This window comes from Hemiscyllium ocellatum, chromosome 37 (genome assembly GCF_020745735.1).
Source record: "Hemiscyllium ocellatum isolate sHemOce1 chromosome 37, sHemOce1.pat.X.cur, whole genome shotgun sequence".
Lineage (NCBI taxonomy): Eukaryota > Metazoa > Chordata > Chondrichthyes > Orectolobiformes > Hemiscylliidae > Hemiscyllium > Hemiscyllium ocellatum.
Window position 1 is genome coordinate 34,961,998 of NC_083437.1, and position 20,652 is coordinate 34,982,649.

Genomic DNA, 20,652 nt, shown 5'->3' on the forward strand with positions numbered 1-20,652 from the left:
ATATAAGCATACAGAGTAACAGATGTAAGTAAGTCTTATCTTAATCCAAACTAACTGCCTGATACTTCCTTGTCCTTGAAAACAAAGTGAAATCAGCCACACCACAGCTTTTCAAAGAGTTTGTTTGACACCTGTTGATTCATTGGGTTCTGGGCCATGAGATGAGCAAGTCTTTCTAGTTAGAGGCAAACAGAATGGTTTGGGAAGTGCTGCAGGCTTATAAATATGCCACGAGTGAACAAAATAAGCAGCGGGTCTGGGGAGTATTATTATCGTTGGACTATTAATTCAGAGACCCAAGTAATGTTCGAGGAATCTGGGTTCAAATATAGTCATAGTAGATGCCTCACAGCACCAGAGATCTGGGTTTGATTCCAGACTCAGGTGACAGCCTGTGTGGAGTTTGCACATTCTCCCCCTGTCTGCATGGGTTTCCTCCAGGGTCTCTGGTTTCCTCCCACAGTCCAAAGAGGTGCAAGTTAGATGGATTGGCCAGGCTAAATTACCCATAGTGTCTCGGGATGTGCAGCTATGTGGGTTAGCCATGGCAAATGCAGGATTACAGGGATAGGGTGGGGGCGGGGGCGAGGGTGTGGGTCTGGGTGAGATGCTCTTCAGAGGGTTGGTGTGGACTCAATGGACCGAATGGTCTGCTTCCACACTGTAGGGATTTTATGGTGAAATTTGTATGCGATTAGAAAACAATACTGGAATTGAGAGTCTATTGATGATTACAAAACTATTGTCAGTTGTCAAGGCAACCTCATTTTGTTCTCTTAATGTTCCTTAGAGAAGGAAATTGTTGCCCTACATGAGACTCCAGACCCATAGCAATGTGGCTGACCTCTAACTACAATTAGGGACGGCAATGAATGCTGGCTTGACCACTGATGCCCACATTCTATGAAAGAATAATTTAAAAAAAGAATATTTGAGTGTAATATTTGAACATGATTCTGCTTCAATCTGAAATGCCTTTGTCAGATCCAACCCAGACACAAAATGTCAAACATTGATCATCTGTATCCTCGATGACAATGAGCAATTAAAAAGGGCATAGGGGTGTGGGTGGGGGTTAAACATAACTAGCCAAAAGAAAAAAAATTCCCAATGCATTACCACTACACATCGTGGTTCCACTTCATCTGAAGTTTCACCTAACATAATGCAAGGCAGAAATATTTTGAGAAATTTAAAAAAAACAGAATTAAAACTGCTGTCGCTGGAAATACTCAGGAGCATTGCAACCACCTTCAAAATGTCATCTATCTCAGAATGGAATAATATGATTGCGAAGAGATTTCCATGCTCTGACTCATGATGTTTAATTAGAACTGGAGCGTCAACAATCACAACAAGCAGAATCAGACATTAAAAGTTTGTTGTGAATGTCAGATGATACTTGTAATTCTGTAGACCCCTGCCCAAACAAGACAGAAGAAGTGATGGCTATGAATTATTTCATATTTGGCTAGAATATAATTTATTCAATCCATCTGCAGTCAACCAAAGGCAGAGAACTCCAAGTTTATCTATTAATAACATTTTAGGGCCTTTCCTCAGGTTCTGTCAAGTTGGTTTAGCTGGCAGAAAAATCACCAAATGAAATCACAATGTTGTTAGTGGGCTGAAGAACAATACATTTGTGCATGGGGAAGTTTCATGAGTCACTGAGTCCATCTGCAGACTTTCAGTGGTTGATTGTTCCCTATACTGTACTGTTGGCCGTTTTGAGAACAAATTCTATGAGGGAATAAAAAGTAGTCACAATGAGTATACTTTACCAACTGAAAGGGTAATCAAGCTTTGGAAATAATAGAAACAGTACAGATTAGTTCTCAACAGTGGAACAATTGGATACATTATCACATGATGACAATATAAAATTAAAGAGTTGGCATGGTGAGAGCCAATTTTCCCTCTTACACTCCATTCTCAATTTCACTGCAGACAATGTGCAGAGGAAAATAGCCTTCTTGTAAACCATGGTGCACTGTATCTGTGTGTTTGTGTGTGTGCGTGTGTATGTGTGTGTGCGTGTGTATGTGTGCGTGTGTCCGTGTGTGTGTCTGAACTAACAGATGGTAGTCAATCCAACCACCCCGTGGCTCAATACTTTAACTCCCCCTCCCACTCCACCAAGGACATGCAGGTCCTTGGACTCCTCCATCGCCAGAACATAACAACACGACGGTTGGAGGAAGAACGCCTCATCTTCTGCCTGGGAACCCTCCAACCACAAGGGATGAACTCAGATTTCTCCAGTTTCTCATTTCCCCTCTCCCCACCTTGTCTCAGTCGATTCCCTCGAACTCAGCACCGCCCTCCTAACCTGCAATCTTCTTCCTGACCTCTCCGCCCCCACCCCACTCCGGCCTATCACTCTCACCTTGACCTCCTTCCACCTATCACATCTCCATCGCCCCTCCCCCAAGTCCCTCCTCCCTACCTTTTATCTTAGCCTGCTGGACACACTTTCCTCACTCCTGATGAAGGGCTTATGCCCGAAATGTCGAATTTCCTGCTCCTTGGATGCTGCCTGACCTGCTGCGCTTTTCCAGCAACACATTTTCAGCTCTGATCTCCAGCATCTGCAGACCTCACTTTCTCCTAACAGATGGTAGTGACAGCTAAAGGCACCACAGCTACATAGTCAGCAATCTGCCTTGAATGTTTACTGCTACCTGGCATCTTGTTCAGTTTATACTTCTTTATAGGATGTTAAGAATTATGCATGCATATGACTTGGCTTCTTAGCATTAAATGTGAATTAGTTAACAAACGAATTTCTTTGTAGTCACTTTCATTATGACAGGTAACACAATAAAGGTAGATCTATCCATTTGTGAAGTACTACTTTGGAAACATTCTAAACTCATCAGTTTTAAATCTTAAACCCATAGAAAAAAACATTTGATTTTGCAATTGTAGAGAATCTCCAAGAAATGTCAAAATTTCAATGCTTGTTTCTGTTTCTCTCTACAAAAACAATGCAGAACTGATTTAGTATCTTTGTATTTACTTACAGATAATCTTTTTGTGCAAAACAAAGTTAAAATTTTTAAAGTCTAGTGCCCACAGAATCACGTAGAACCCAAACAGTAACGATTTTAGATAAATATCTGCAGTGACAGACTATTTTCGCAGGCTTTTGCAAAACAACAGTTTGCTTTAATCGAGCATGTTCAACGCTTTATATATGCAGACAAAGACACTTCACAGGGTGTTATCAAACAGAATCTATTGTCATGTAACACATTAGGATAGACTTGGCCTTTGACAGATGTCATTTTAAGGGAGCATTTGAAAACATGAGAGACGTGACCATCAATGATGCAGCAAAAGAGACTGGAGAAATTGACAGTCACTCAGAACTCATGGCAAGTTGTTGGCTTGAAGGAGGCTACAGAGCTAGAAAGGGACAAGGCAACAGACTGATTGCTGGTGAGGCAACATCATTGCAGACAGAAACAGACTTTTCTGGGATCTTCCCAGTCACTGCAAGACAAAAAGATTGGGAGAATAGCATGAGATTGGCAGGAAGAAGATTTCTGATGCTAAAAGCAAGAAGTTCAATTTTTCAACAAAGTGTTAAACAGCGAGGTAGAATTCTCGCTAGAGGGAGGACTGTATGAGTATTAGGACCTGAAGGCACAGCCTTAGAGTAAAGGGAACACCCTTTAGAACAGCGATAAGCAGAAACTTCTTCAGCCAGAGAGTGGTGAATCTGTGGAATCCACTGCCACGGAAGGCCATGGAAGCCAGGTCATTGGGTATAGTTTAAGATGAAGATAGAGAGATTCTTGATTGTCAAATGGATCAGAGGTTCTGGGTAAAAAGCAGGAGAATGGTGTTGAGAAACATATTGGCCATGATTGAATAGTGGAATAGACTCGATGGGCTGAATGGTCCAATTTCTGCTCCTATGTCTTATGGTCTTATTTGTACAATTAGCATGTATTAACATCCTCAGTATCATGACATCACAGCCAATGATATGCATTTCCCATTATCTCATCTATTGGATATTTCCCAACAGGAGAGTCAGCGTGGGTATTGTGTGACTGCTTGTTTCTCCAGTTTCCCCTCATCTTGGACACCAGTCACCGACATCTCAGACCATGCTCCACGGACAGCAGCCGCGTGCACTCCCTCATTACTAGAAGTCCAGGTCCTCACTGACAAAGCATGGTGTCAAAATTCCCTCTAACCTGGTGGATGGCTGGGTCTTTAACGATGAAGCTGTCACCAGATATCCCAACAGTAGTGTGTGCCAGTGTCTGCGGTGAGTTTGCACAGCGCTATAGGGGCATGGTGCATAGACAATGAGACGTGACTTTGGGATTGATAACATTAAAAAAATCCAGAGCCCATGAAGAGAAACCCTCCATGACATCCATCAAAATTGGCACTTAGCTGATATTCAATAAAATTCAGCCATTCAACTTGTTTCTTTTCATTCATGGGATGATAGCATTGCACTCTAGACCAGCATTTATTGCCCACAAGCATCAACTACGTTGCTGTGGGTCCAGAGTCATATATGGGCCAGACTAGGTAAGGAGAGTAGCTTCCTTCCCTCAGGGACATTAGTGAACTAGATGGATTTTTCCTGACAATTGATGGTCATCATTAGACTCTTCATTTCAGATTTTTAAAAAAGAAGAGAACAGAAACCCTACAGTGTGGAAACAGGTTGTGTGGCCTAACAAGATCTCACTGACTCTCTGAGAGGTATCCAATCCAGATCCTTTCCCAACCCTACACTTCCCCTGAATGATGCACCTAGCCTACATATCCCTGAACACTATAGTTAATCTAGCATGGCCAATTCACTTAACCTACCTATCTTTGGGCTGTGGGAGGAAACCCATGCAGACACGGGGCAAATGTGCAAACTTCACACAGACAGTCGCTCAAGGCTGAAATCAAACCCAGCTCCCTGTGAGGCAGCAGTGTTGACCACTGAGCCACAGTGCCATTTTTGTTGAATTCAGATTCCACCATCTGACATGGCAAGCTTTGATCCTAATCCCCAGGACAGCACCTGGACCTCTGGACTAATAGCTCAATGATAATTCCACTTGGCCATTACCAGTGACCAGGTGGCCAGTGACCCTTTTGTCAGAACTCAGGATTTGAAATGAAAAGAAAGAATTTTTGAAGTCAATGTGCTGGCAGACAGGGAGCCAATGTCTTTAATGAATGGAGGCATGATGGATCAATGGAACTTAATGGAATTCAGGACGTGGGAATTTATAATGTGCTCATGTTTGTAATGAGTACAATGCCAAAAGCTGGCCAGGAATGCACTGTAATTGTCAAATCTCAAGGTAAGAATGACCTTGAGTAGCAGGAGGGAAAGGAATCTGGCAATATTGCGGGGATGGAGACTGTAGACAATTTACAAGCAGCGTTTATTTGCCACTGGATGGCATAATTGCTCAATAGTTAACACCACTGCCTCACAACACCAAGGACCTGGACTTGATTCCAGCCTTAGGTGATTGTGTGGAGTTTGTATGCTTCCCATTTCAGTGCGTATTTCTTTTATTCCTCTCACTGTCCAAAGATGTGCAGGTCAGGTGCATTAGAAGTGGTAAATGTGGGGATGGGGTACGGAATGGATCTGGGTTAGGCTCAAAATAAAGAATTTGCAACTAAAATGTGAAAGCTAAACAAAAATGAAGCTCTTTGTTTCCACCCTGACAATGGAGGTGAAAGCAGAGAAAGTGCGCCCTCTACAGCTTTCACAAGTCACTACACACTTGTGCCACTGGCTCTGAAATCAGCAACATTGAAGCAATGGCTCCAGGACCAAACTCTATCCAGTACTCAGTCCTCTTATATTTAAAGAGCTGAAATAAAATCATTGCATTATTGGTGAGTGAATCCCATCTGTGAACAGCCAAAACTTTTCATATCAGCATTTTGAAAATAACTCAAAATAAGATGGGCAAAGTTTGGGAGAAGATTTGTAGCTCGGGTGCTCAGTGTTGTGGTTCTGTTCACCGAGCTGGGAATTTGTGTAGGGGATGAAACGTCTGCAACACAAATTCCCAGCTCGGCAAACAGAACCACAACAATAAGATGGGAACTTGCACTTACGCAACACTCTTCATGACCTTAGGTTTTCTGAATTAACCAAGAATTTAATGTTGAAATGCAGTCATTTTTCTAATGCATCAGCTTGTGGGATCTTGCTGTGTGCAAACTAGCTTACCATTTAAGCTGTTCACCACCACCTTCTCAAGGACAATTAGGGATGGGCAATAAATTCTGGGCCAGCCAGCAAAGTCAACATCCTGAGAACAAATTTTCCAAAAGTCAGCAGGATTCCACAAACACAATGAAGACCTGATGATCTGTTCTTTTTATTGACCAGGATACAATAGATGCTAATCTTTAAAACTAATATGACCCCTCAATATGCCCATACTGGGGAAATGTACACCCGTAGTCAATGATGATTTGTTCTTCTGTATAGGTTTCACAAGTGCACGTGAACAAAGAATCAGATAACTATGAGCAGCATTGAAGGAGATGCAAAAAAAATGCTATTGATAATATAGGGAGAAAAAAGTAAAGTGCAATCACAAACAAACATTGGGCATTTAGATCTGGATCACCTATTGGGCAGCAAACTTTTTCTAGATCAGAGTACAAAGAGTATCACAGAACAATGTACACAGATTATTTGATGTTATTTCAATCCTGTTTCAAATTCATAAATCTACACTAATAGTTCTGATCATCTCAATTTCTAAGAATGAGTTATGATCCATAATACATAGTTAAATATTATGCATTAATATATAAATTTCACACTAACAAAACCAACCGATTTTAAGATTACCAAGTATTGTCTGTTTTCTTAAAGATTTTCAATGGTCATAGACTCCCTACAGTGTGGAAAGTGGCCATTCAGTCTATCAAGTCTGTACTGACTCTCCAGAGAGTATCTTACCCAGATCCATTCCGTACCCCATCCCCACATTTACCACTTCTAATGCACCTGACCTGCACATCTTTGGACAGTGAGAGGAATAAAAGAAATACGCACTGAAATGGGAAGCATACAAACTCCACACAATCACCTAAGGCTGGAATCAAGTCCAGGTCCTTGGTGTTGTGAGGCAGTGGTGTTAACTATTGAGCAATTATGCCATCCAGTGGCAAATAAACGCTGCTTGTAAATTATACCAATGTTAAATTATCTCAATATCATTAAATTCCATTATTTCAGAAGAGTCACCTCTGTTTCCTATTGTGAAACTTCTGATGTTCAGGTCAAAAGTAAATTTGATTGAGAGAAGTTCAGTTGCTATGCCGTCCACAAGGAATATGATGTAAGAAGACCAGTGAGGAAAGCTGAAAATAATAAAATAATTCAGAAAGCAAAAAGAAAAAAGAACATAAGAAAGTACATTTATTTATCAGTTTTCTTGACATCAGAACACTCCAGAGAGCTCTACAGCCAACGAAGGACTTATGAATTGTAGTGATGCACGGCCACTGATGATGTGGACTGATGATTCAATATTGTCCTGAACTTTAGAGAGAATTCCGTGATCCTTCTTTAAAAATTGATTGTTATATTCCAGATGATCAGTCGGCAAAGGAGACAGCTTTCAGTCAGTTGTACATTTATTTACAGAGCTAAACATTACAAGCGTACATCTCCTAACTGAAATACAGCCATTTCAATAGTCTCATTGTAAGCACTCAAGTGAAACTCTAAGTACTACTCATCAACTATATACAAAGCAACATTTAATATACAATGAATACACCTGAGATTAGGTAGGACTTTGATTTAATATCTCACTCCCATAGATGACTCCTCAGACAGTACAGTTGCTCCCTTAATACTGCACTGAAGTGACAGCCAAGATCATATCTGCACAGTTGGGACTCAAACACACAGTCCTCTGACACAAAGGCAAGTCACTGAACCAAAAAAAAAGTTAAATCAGAAATCAAAAAGAAGACCTATGCTAAAAAAGGAAAGATATTTTCCAGAATTAAGTAATGGTAGTTATTAATAAGTGAGTTACTAACTTAATAAGTGCCATCACAAAGATACTCCAGAATGTTATCACTGCAGATCTGGGCTGCATCAAAAACAGAGAATTCTATACAACATAGAGAAAACATAAAAATAATTTACTCAAGAAATCAGGGTGGAAAATTCAATGTGTCAAGTCTGAAAATGTAACTGAGATTAGAAACCGAGTAAATTGCCAGTTTGTGCACACAATCTATATTTCTATATTCCTTCTTTCCTCGAATTTCTGTGCTGTTGAAAGCATGAATCTTTGCCAGGCACATGCTTTCCCAGGTACTAGTAACATACAGGCAGTTCTGCTATGTCCCGTCATTTGTTAATACAAATTGGCTATATTGCAATTGGGTGAATAGGGAATGCTGTTTCTCAAGCTCAGACTTGTAAAGTGCACATTGGCTATAATGTGGTTAGTAACCAACACTTTAAGTATTGTTTGCACTACACAATTTTTGTATTGCACAGGGACGCACAGGAACACAACTATCGCATTCTGGAAGAACTGCCTGCACTCAGACAACTAACCAAGTAGCCAGCCAAGAACAGTGTATTGCACACCCATTCTTCACAAAGACTGAGTCTGAAATCTGTACACACCTTCCGCCCACTGGTATTCAACACAAAGGAGCTTGAGCTAAAATCTTGGCCGACATTTTCTCACCACAATCCTGGGAGCACGGGCCTGAAGAGTGGGTCTTTGCTGCTCAAAATGGCTCACTCATTTACCTACAAAGAATATCTGTCAAAGCCTGGGATTTTTGAGGATTCTTGCATTGGTTAGGATACAGATAATACATTTTTGGTGAGCAAAAAGTAAGTACGATAAATTTTGAAGAACCTTCGCTCAAAGATAGGGAATTTGAATAACAGATCTTGCAGTCCAGAGAGAAGCCATTCATCCCATTGCATCTGTGCTGATTCTCTTTCAGAGTGAACTAATTGGTCCCATCCACCCATTCTTTGCTCACAGATTTTCCTGTCCAATCCCATTTTGGAAGTTACTATTGAATCTGCTGTCAAATGGTGCATTCCAACTTGTAACTTAAATTAGAACTCTCTTTATTCCAAAGTGCCCAGCCCAACCTGCTCCCATCCCACCAGCTTCTTTATTTTAAATTTGTGTCTTTAGGTTACCGGCCCTCTTGCCATTGGAAACAGATTCTTCCCACAATCTTTATCAAAATCCCTTCTGAAAATGAAAACGTTAAAATGATTCCCAAACCTAAATCATACCTAGAAATGATAATATGTAATTAACTCTGTTTTAAAAGAGAAATTTATTTCACAGTTATTACGAAGGAAGGCTTGTATCATGGATTCTTTTATGAGGCATGAATCTCCCAGCCATATTTCACTCTACAGAGAGTAAGCACACTCTCTACATGTACATTTGTTATAACTGAAACTGAAGCAATGCCTACAAAGCAGTGAGCTCCACAGATGAAAGCTCCTTTCGATACAGAATAATATTCCTCTGAAAGCTGACCAAATGTAAGTTTCTTGTTTTGAAACTTGCAATGAAAGTCTAAAGATCTTTATCACTCATATTCCTTTAAGAAGTAGTAGGCACAATGAAACATCATCAACAAATAGGTTGCTATGATGATTTTTTTAAAAAGTTGTTTTGAAAAATGTAATCTGTAAATGTTGATAACATGCAGAGTCATGTAAAGAAATGGACAATCAGGTATCACATCACTGATTGACAAATCTTCAGCATACCACTGACATTAGTGTCTCCTCCAAATGTAAAAATTACAATGCCATTAGAAAAACAAAAGCTTGCAAAGGATATTAGTGGGACGTGTAGAACAGTGCTGTCTGGTTGTTGGAACAAAATACAAGAACACCCTATTTAAGTTCAGCCTGGGATTGCCTTTACCACCTGTACTGCAATTGCTCAAGAATAGAATATAGAATATCCCTTATTGTCATGTGCATTCCAGTATAGAAGTACAGGAGTACAGTAAAAGGTTTTTACAAATCACTAATGTTTTCTGGACAATCACAAGGAATGAATGATGAACACCAATCTTATTGGCATTCCAGGACCAATTTAATTAAAATAGATTTTCACTTCTTTGCAGTCTGAAAGCAGTGTCCCATCCAGGCCTACAGTCCCTTGGGTGACTGTAACCACAATGCATCTCACTGGAGGTGACATCTCTGTTTGTGAGAATGGATTATGACTTTGGACATGCAACTTCCAAGCTTGGCTTATTCACTTAATACCTGCATGCTCCCAAATCCCAGTAGCAGCATAACGGCCAGAGCTCACAGACTCTGAGGACATTTGATGGTGCCCCTACCTCACTCACAGGTGAGATCAACTAACACAGGCAAAATAAGGAGTGCACCTTAAGGTGTCCTGGATTCACTGCGAGGAGTTCTGTTTTCCAGTCTTGACATTTTGATTTCCGGTGGCCATTGTGGTCAAAACCATTGCAATTCTGACATGCTATTGAAAAGAAGCATCAAATTATGATATCCTGTTATGATGTTTCCACATAGCAAGTTGAGATTTCCAACTGCAATGCTATCAAGTATACGACAGAGGGAGGAAACATGGATTGAAGATTTTGTAGGCTGTTTACTCTTGCAGTCAGTTTCAGAGTGACATCAGCAGAAGACCACTAAAAGATTGCCCATCTACCGCCATTTAAATTGTGCTGAGTCATGAGGCAGAGATGCCAATGATGAATATTTTAGAAAGACTTAATCCTGCTACTCCCTAATTCATTTTCAAAGCCAGTGCAGGTAGTCGAGCAGTATATCATAAGTGTCTTCTGGATCACTGTTCTGTGGTTTTCATGCTTTTCAAGTGTAAACTGGTGACTATGACGTAGAAGTGGATTCATAAGACTGTGTAGGAACAACATCAGTAACGACAGCTGCTTCTCTTCTTGGGTGGTCTAGGTGGGAGCTGACCATTCGAAGGCAAAGTGTTGGTATTATAGTCCGGCTAAAAACACAGAAGAACATTAACTCATTATTGCAATACTTTGATTCATACCACGCAAAGAAAGTGTGTAACACCACTATGGATTTACTAAGATTTAACATTAAAGGACGTTTGATAGGATAAATCAATAAAGGTTAACAATATAGGTAAATGAAAGTCTGTAGTTCATTTCAGGCAGTGATATTTAGTCTTTAACAAAAAAAAAGTCAGGTCTTATTGAATATTTCCTCTGCGATGTGCTACACCATGTGACCCAATAGACACAAGGCCAATAAATGCATATGCCATTATGTAAGCCTGGAAATTAATCTGTGTAGCAAGGCACTGGAGAGTAATTGGATCAAGTTCCTTTATCCTCTGACTTAAATGGTTCAGACTAAACAATATTAGCACAGATTGGTTAAATTCCTGAATGATATCCACACTGTTAAATTTTTCAATTTCCTTGGAAGCTGACTTTCTTGACAATACCTTCTGGAGGTGGAAAAACCACTTTTTGTATTCAGCTGGCTTGGCACAAGAGACCTTCACAGGCTCCATCATGTTACCTACAGATAAGAATTTGCATTTGTGACCAAACAACCATAAATCATTTAACAGAGTAAAACATTCCAAGAAGCTTCACATTAATACATTTTATTTAACATCATTTTGACACAAAGCCACATAGAGAGAGATAAAAAGCTTGGCTGAAGAGTTTAGGGAAGCATTTTTTCATTCATTTATAAGGTATGGTCATCACTGGCTGGACCAGCCTTTATTGACCAGCCCTAAATGCCCTGAGGGCTGTTAAGAGTTGATCATGTTGCTGTGAATCCTGAGTCATATGTTGGTCAGACCTGGTAAGGATGGCAGAGTTCTTTCCCTAAAGGATATTGGTCAACCTTATGAGTTTTTACAATCAATAAAGGTAACATGGTCATCATTAGACTAGTTTTATTTAAAAAAAACAAGTTCAAACATCACCATCTACTATGGTGAGTTTTGAACCCAGGCTCAGCCAGAAAATTAGCCGGGGCACTGGATTTTTAGCCACCTGACATTACCACTATGTCACCATTACCTCATTTTAAAGGAGGAAAGAGTGAAGTTGGGAAGTCGGGATGGAATTAAAGTCCTGACTAAGGCTGAACAGTCAATTATGCAGTGATGAAAACAAGGGAATGAAAATGATAAGCTAGAACTGAAGAAGGGCAGAGTCTGATGTTTGATAAAATGTCATTGAATTTCTTTATAAAGCTGAGTTTTACTCTAGCTTTTAACTAAAACCAAGTCCCAGTCCAAATGTAACCATACTAACTGCCCAGCCTTGCTATCTTTAGCTAGGAGAGCAGGAAGACCAAGTCTAAACTTCTGCCCGGAAGTGAGATCAGAGCTTTCTAAGAAATAGATCCGCAAAACTGCTGGCTGAGCTTGGGGTTTACTCATAGATGATGCTCAAGTAAGTAACTGAGCTAAGAAGTATTACACCAGAAAGGTCAGACAGCATATAACTTTGGCTATGATGATGTCGACTGTGAGTTAACATATTTGAATGAGGTTCATTACATCGCTCCTGAAAGATGCTTAATCGAAAGAGGGCCAGCTCTACTTCAATAGATTTTGTTCTATAGATGTTTTCACAATCAACCTCAGTTTAAGTTTGACATGGGGCAAAAAGCAACAGTAGACTGCATCACACCTGCTGCTTCCTAGACACAGCTTTTGAGACTACTCCCAGGCTATTCAATAGTTGTTGTGTCCAGCCTGACATCTAAAGATATATTTTGTACCATTGGGTGAAATCCAGGAGATGGAATGATAGTTGACATGAGGGTGCTGGAGCCAATTGTGCTGCTCTAAAGGTTGTTGAAAATGAAATTGTGTGAATTTAGAGAGAGATGAGGCAAAAGACAAACCATAGACTGTAAGGGTCAGAAAACCATGAGATAGAGCAATTATTTAAAAAGTTTCAAAAATAAAAGGTCATGGGGATTTACAGAGTAGCTTCATTGGAAATAAAGCTCACATTAACAAGATGAGAGATTTCCATGAGGTACAAGCACAGCGGCAAATAGCAAAAATAATAATAATAATACTAAGCAGTGTGTGAAAATCTAATGTGTGGGAACCAAATTCATGAAATGAAATGACTGACCTGTGATTTCAAACTCAAGATGCCCTACACGAGCTGATCTTTCCAAAGCTCTGATGCTTTGAGTCGCAAGTCTTCCCTGTGTGGGTTGGGATTAAAGATCAGTCTTACTTCATTTTTAGCACCAAATGTATTTTTAATCATGATCATTGGCTTTCAAATCACTAATTAACCTGACTTCAATGCTCCAAAACAATCAAATCTTGCCACATCATCCTTGTGCTCAAAAGAGTGGGCAACGCGTAGTGTTCAATAAAATAAAGCTGTATCTTTTAAAACCTTCCAAACAATCTTCAGTACGGTGGTAATCTGGAGATGACCATAGAGTCATAGAGTCATAGGGATGTACAGCATGGAAACAGACCCTGTAGTCCAACTTATCCATGCTGACCAAATATCCCAACCCAATCTAGTCCCAGCTGCCAGCACCTGGTCCTATCCCTCCGACCCTTCTATTCCTATACCCATCCAGATGCCTTTTAAATGTTGTAATTGTACCAGCCTCCACCACTTCCTCTGGCAGCTCATTTCATACACGTAGCACACTCTGCATGAAAAAGTTGCCCCTTAGGTCTCTTTTATAGCTTTTCCCTCTCACCCTAAACCTATGCCCTTTAGTTCTGGACTCCCCCTCCCCCACTCAGGGAAAAGACTTGTCTATTTATCCTATCCATGCCCCTCATGATTTTGTAAACCTTGAGAAGGTCACCCTTCAGCCTCTGACCCTCCAGTGAAAACAGTCCTAGCCTATTCAACCTCTCCCTGTAGTTTAAATCCTCCAACCCTGGCAACATCCTTGTAAGTCTTTTCTGAACTCTTTCTAGTTTCACAACATCCTTCCAATAGGAGGGAGACCAGAATTGTGCAAACATTCCAACAGAGGCCTAACCAATGCCTTGTACAGCCACAAGATGACCTCCTAACTCCTGTACTCAATGTTCTGACCAAGAAAGGAAAGCACCTTCTTCACTATCCGATCTACCTGCGACTCCCCCTTTCAAGGAGCTATGAACCTGCACACCAAGGTCTCTTTGTTCAGCAACGTTCCTGAGGACCTTACCATTAAGTGTATAAGTCCTACTAAGATTTGCTTTCCAAAATGCAGCACCTTATATTTATTTGAATTAAACTCCATCTGCCACTTCTCAACCCATTGGTCTATCTGATCAAGATTCTGTTGTAATCTGAGATAATCTTCTTCGCTGTCCACTAAACCTCCAATTTTAGTGTCATCTGCAAATTTACTAACTAAACCTCTTATGCTCACACCCAAATCATTTATATAAATTATGAAAATAGTGGACCCAGCTCTGACCCTTGTGGCACTCCACTGGTCACAGACCTCCAGTCTGAAAAACAACCCTCCACCACCTCTGTCTTCTACCTTTGAGCCAGTTCTGTATCCAAATAGCTAGTTCTCCCTTTATTCCATGAGATCTAACCTTGCTAACCAGTCTCCCATGGGAACCTTGTTGAACGCCTTACTGAAGTCCATATAGATCACGTCCACTGTTCTACCCTCATCAATCCTCTTTGTTACTTCTTCAAAAAACTCAATCAAGTTTGTGAGACATGCCTTCCCGTGCACAAATCCATGTTGACTAACCCTAATCAGTCCTTGCCTTTCCAAATACATGTACATCCTGTTCCTCAGGATTCCCTCCAACAACTTGCCCACCACTGAGGTCAGTCTCACTGGCCCATAGTTCCCTGGCTTGTCCTTGCCACCTTCCTTAAATAGTGGCACCATGTTAGCCAATCTTCAGTTTTCCCGCATCTCACCTGTGATTATTGATGATACAAATATCTCAGTAAGAGGCCCAGAAATCACTTCCCTAGCTTTCCACAGAGTTCTAGGGTATACCTGAGCAGGACCTGGTGGTTTATCCTTTATGTTTTTCAAGACATCCAGTACTTCCTCCTTTGTAATATGGACATTTTTCAAGATGTCACCCTCTATTTCCCTACATTCTATATCTTCCATTGCCTATTCCACAGTAAATGCTGATGCAAAATACTCGTTTAGTATCTCCCCCATCTCCTACAGCTCCACACAAAGGCTGCCTTGCTGATCTTGAGGGGGCCTTATTGTCTCACTAGTTATCCTTTTGTCCTTAATGTATTCGTAAAAACCCTTTGGAATCTCCTTAACTCTATTTGCCAAAGCTACCTCATGTCCCCTTTTTTGCCCTCCTGATTTCTCTCTTAGCTATACTCCTACTGCCTTTATACTCTTCTAAGGATTCACTTAATCTATCCTGTGTACACCTGACATATGCTTTCTTCTTACCCAAAACTTAATTTCTTTAATCACTTGTCATTAATTTCATAATTTAACGTGTTAATAGATTTACTATGGGCACATTACTCTCTCTTTCCCACAAACATTTCTCTCCTGTAAGTCAATATCTCCTCTTAGTCCCCAATGCTCCTTGAGGTGCCAGGTCCTGATAGACTGTCATCTATTATGCAATTAAAAAGGGAGTTCCAGGAGTTTGATCCATTCAACAGTAAAGGAATGACAATCTAGCTGCAGTAGTCATGAAAAGACAGAATATTTAAGGTGATGGATGTGATGCCAATTGAGTGGGTTGCTGTTGTTTTGAATGGTGTTGGGCTATTAGTGTGTTGGCGGAGCTGTACTCATCCATGCAATGGAAGAGTATTGCATTCTACCTGATGTATGCTTTGCAGTTTATGGCAGACTGTGGGCAGTCATAGCAGTTGAATTACTCATAGCAGTATTCCCAATCTATGACCTGCTGTTTTAACTGCATCATAACCAATTAGCTACATGAAGGTCGGTTGACTACTTGCCCGTGAAGATTTGAGCTTAGTTCTTGCAGTAATGAAGGGCAGCCAAAACAAATTAGGGAAAGATTTAAGCACATCTGTAAGAACCAGTTAAAAAAACATTGTATAATGTAATGGGGCAAGCATAGTGGCTCAGCGGGTTAGCACTGTTGCCTCATAGCATTAAAGACCCAGGTTTGATCCCAAGCTCGCATGACTGTCTGTGTGGAGTTTACACATTCTCCCTGTGTCAGTGTGGGTTTCCTCCTGACGCTCCGGTTTCCTCCCACAGTCCAAAAATGTGCATGTTAGGTGGATTGGCCAGTCTAAATTGCCCATAGTGTCCAGGGACATGCAAGATAGGGGAATTAGCCATGGAAAATGGACTTACAGGAATATAGTGGGTTTGGGTGGGATGTTGTTTGGAGGGTCATTGTAGACTCAATGGGTTGAATGGCTTTTTTCCGCACTGGAGGCATTCTATGGCAGTCCCTACGTCTAGCACCATGCTTTGGTTCAAGTCCCATTTGTCATGAAGTTGTATCATTATATGTCGAGATAGATGATCAGAAGATTTTTATAAAAACTTTTTTTCAAATGAGGAGGGGCTATGGGAGGGGACGTAAGTATTGTGAGTAAATTCATTGGCTCCCACTTCTTCCTCTGCCAGATGCAAGATTTCCTGATTAACAGAGTGCGGCAAATCTTTCAGGGCAGACAATTCTGGACATACATCAACATTAATGTGAACTAGCTATGAAACCAGACTTCACAGGATAATCAGCTTAAAGGAAAGTTAGCAAGTTTTGAGAAGATTTGTAGCTCAGATTAAGGTTCTGCATGTAGGTTTGCTCGCTGAGCTGGAAAGTTAGTTTACTCAAGGAAAGTAAACAAAGATGCTGCATTTAAGCACCACTTTCTGTTAGTGTCCAAGGGATGAAAATGTAGAGAAAGGTCTTGCTGGTAGCTGTGTGAGGCCAGAAAAATTTGATCAATAGGATGTAGAGTTTGAATTCCAGCTCTATGTTGAACTGCACATCAAGATATTACATGGCCGAGTTCAGCCGGACTGTGGCTGGGGAGGGTTATTTTGTTTGTGATCACTCCATGGATTGTTGGCATCAATGCGGACTTCATCAGTTTCCTCATCTCCGCTCTCCCCACCTTATCCCAGTTCCAACCTCCCAACTCGGCACCGCTCTCATAACCTGTTCTACCTGTCCATCTTCCTTCCTACTCTCCGCTCCACCCTCCTCTCCAACCTATCACCATTACTCCCACCTTAATTTACCTATCACACTCTCAGCTACCTTCCCCCCATGCCCCCACCCCTCCCATTTATCTCTCTACCCCCTTGGCTCAGAAGCCTCATTCCTGATGAAGGACTCTTGCCCGAAACGTCGACTCCCGAGCTCCTCAGATGCTGCCTGACCTGCTGTGTTTTTCCAGCACCACACTCTCGACTCTGATCTCCAGCATCTGCCACCCTCACTTTCTCCTCACATTGTGATATGAAAGGTCTTAGAACATGGTATTAGAAATTACAACATGAAGGCAGAGGATTTGAGAAGGTTATCTGCCTGCTGAACAGAGCCACAGAATTGATTTGATGGAGGAAGCTGAAATATTTCCTCCCTGTCATGCACTTTTATCTCTGCTTGAATTTAATTTAGGGGCTGACAGAAAGGAAACACTTACTTCATACTGAACAATGGTTTTCTGTTCATCGGTGGAGAGTATAATAAGATCATCTGGAAATAAAACCATAATTCTTTCTTCAAATATCTGTATAATTTTGAAAAAAAAGAGAGGATTGAGGCTGATAATAATGAGAAATTATGCAATGATTTTTAATAGGTCAGTGACATTACTGGGGTATCGCAAGAAACGTGAAGTAAGGAGGTGTCAAGGAAATACCAGATTGTTGTCCACAGTGATCCATTAACACCCACAGGCAACTGTTTTAGTACTGTTGTGTGAGCTGAGGACCAGACGGTGACAAGTCTTATGAACAATAGTTACCCTAAATAGGATCTCTGTGTTCTTTCTTCCTGTGCGGCAACATTGATAGCACATTCGAAATCACACAATCAATAAAGTCCCAACTGCAGTGGAATAGAACTCAGAGAGGAACACCACAGAAATGGTAATGTCCAAATCAAATATACTGTGAGTTCACCATAGAGTCATAGAGATGTACAGCACAGAAACAGATACTTCGGTCCAACTCATCCATACCGACCAGATATCCTAAATTAATCTAGTCTCATTTGCCAGCATTTGGCCCATATCCCTCGAACCCCCTCCTATTCCTATACTCATCCAGATGCTCTTTTAAATGTTGTAATTGTACCAGCCTCCACCACTTCCACTGGTAGCTCATTCCAGACATGCACCACCCTCTGTGTGAAAAAGTTGCCCTTTAGGTGCCCTTTAAATCTTTCCTCTCTCACCTTAAACCTATGCCTTCTAGTTCTGGACTCCCCTAACCCAGAGAAAAGACCTTGTCTATTTACCAGTTCAGGAGAAATAAGCATTTCCTTTGAATGAATGTTGAATCACTAAAAGTATTGTTGTGGGTCAATAAAAGTCCAAAGGGAAGACTCATTATAATACTTAAAGAAGGCACTTTATATCACACTATTCATAATCTGTTGTGTGATGTAGTGGGTCAGAAAGGTTAATGCCAAATCTACCCAACCTGATGATATCACACAGTCTTTGGGTAGAGAAAAAGCAGTTTCAATCTTCTGATGGTGACAAATATGTCGTCACTGCCTCCTGATAATCTTTATAATCATCCCTATCTGGTCAACTTAACTGGAACCTCTGGCCATCATACAATAGATTATATCTTGCTGTTAAGACAAGAGCCTCCTCTTGCTCAGACTCAACAGTGGTTTTTCCCTTGCCACTGCTATTAGATAAGACCAGAGCACAGAAAGGAGAGTTGAAACATTATATCATACAGCTAAGTGCTAGGAAATGGGATTTGAGTAGGTAGGTGGTTAATGGCCAGCATGAACACAATAGGCGAAAGGACCTCTTTCCATCTGTAAAGCTTTGTGATTCTATGGCTGAAATTACACACAGTTAGATTTCTCAAGCAGCAGTGTGATAAAACAGCAGATCGTCTGTTTTAGTGAACTTGCCGAAAGAATAAATAATATTGGCTAGAACACCGGGGATAACCGCCCTACGCTTCCTCAAAATGATGCTATGAAATCATCATTAACCCAGGAGAACAAATGTTTTTTTTCACATTTTGTCTATAGTACCTTCCAGCAGGACTCAGTACTGGTCTGGAGCATTAGCCTTGATTTCTGAGTTCAAGAGGATGTCTTCAATCCACAACCTTCTGACAGTGAAAGACATTGAATTGTTTGATCATAGAGTCATAGAGTCATAGAGTCATAGAGATGTACAACATGGAAACAGACCCTTCGTATTGAACAGTGGGGCAGGCTCAATGGCCAGCTCCTGTTTGTATGTTCCTGTAGAAGACTGAGGCTACTTTCATATACCTTGTGATTTGGAGATGCCGGTGTTGGACTGGGGTGTACAAAGTTAGAAATCACACAACGCCAGGTTATAGTCCAACAGGTTTAATTGGAAGCACTAGCTTTCGGAGCGCTGCTCCTTCACCAGGTGGTTGTAGAGTACACAATTGTAAGACATGCACACATACACAAATACGCTTGTGGGGTGAATTTGTACTTGCAGAATTACATTGTACTTTGCTCAAAAACTGCATGAATCCATGGAAGACTCTTTACTCATTTTTGAGATTAGAATCAGTCTAAACATTATGGCACAGACAACAGCACATGGGGGCAAACACCTTCAACACATTATCTGGGCTGACACCAATTGTTAAAGTTAACCTGAGAATGTAACTTTTAAAAGAAGTTTTGTGATTTACATATGAAAGAAGTGAAACTAACATGGTCATTCTAACAGATGAGAGACTTAAACAATCAAGGTATTTTTCAATGTTTAATTTCAGTTACATCACACTGTAAATTTCTGCTATAAATTCTGTGTCTTACAATTGTGTACTCCATAACCACCTGATGAAGTAGCAGCGCTCTGAAAGCTAGTGCTTCCAATTAAACCTGTTGGACTATAACCTGGTGTTATATGATTTTTAACTTCATATACCTCCCAATGGTTGAGAATGGAATGAAGTCAGACTGCATGGAGCAGGTTATCTTTACCTTTGGGTATGGTACAGAATGTGGGTGAGAAGTATTAAAATGAAAAGGTTCAAAGGTGAAGTAATAAATATAACATGGAAGACAAAAGAACAGTTTTAAAATTGTCCTGTAAATACCTCATTCATAGATACCTCAACCCAGACACAGTGGAAATATTTTTATTTTACACACCATGAATTTATGAAGAACAAACAGTTTACAGTTAATTTTGTGTTTGACCTTTTATGTCAGTTTCTGTGCTGTCACCAGTACTTCCCGTGTGCGGTAAGCAAAGTCATAATTTCACCTCCAGCAAATCCAAAGTGAGATTAACACAGTGCCAATATTTGGTTCAATTTTTACAGAAATCAAAATCTAACATTAAGACAAGACATGGCCCTTTCTGTTTCCCACCAATCCTCTAGGCTAGTGGTATTCTTGATAAAGAGAAGGGCAACTTTTGAATGTCACTTTGTTTTGTTGAATCTGTACTTGACAATGC

The 20,652-nt window shown here is 40.6% G+C and overlaps 1 protein-coding gene across 1 annotated transcript in view; it reads right to left on the reverse strand.

The window, feature by feature from the left end:
* Positions 1 to 9,511: 9,511 nt before the first annotated feature.
* LOC132833494 (probable pleckstrin homology domain-containing family N member 1) overlaps positions 9,512 to 20,652 on the reverse strand; it is a 64,969-nt gene continuing 53,828 nt past the window's right edge. Inside the window, exons 10-13 of the mRNA XM_060851804.1 lie at positions 17,653 to 17,739; positions 13,165 to 13,240; positions 11,499 to 11,575; positions 9,512 to 11,027 (exon numbers count right to left, since the gene is read on the reverse strand). Coding sequence (XP_060707787.1) covers positions 10,944 to 11,027; positions 11,499 to 11,575; positions 13,165 to 13,240; positions 17,653 to 17,739 — 324 coding nt within the window. The 3' untranslated portion in view covers positions 9,512 to 10,943. The remainder of the gene's footprint in view (positions 11,028 to 11,498; positions 11,576 to 13,164; positions 13,241 to 17,652; positions 17,740 to 20,652) is intronic.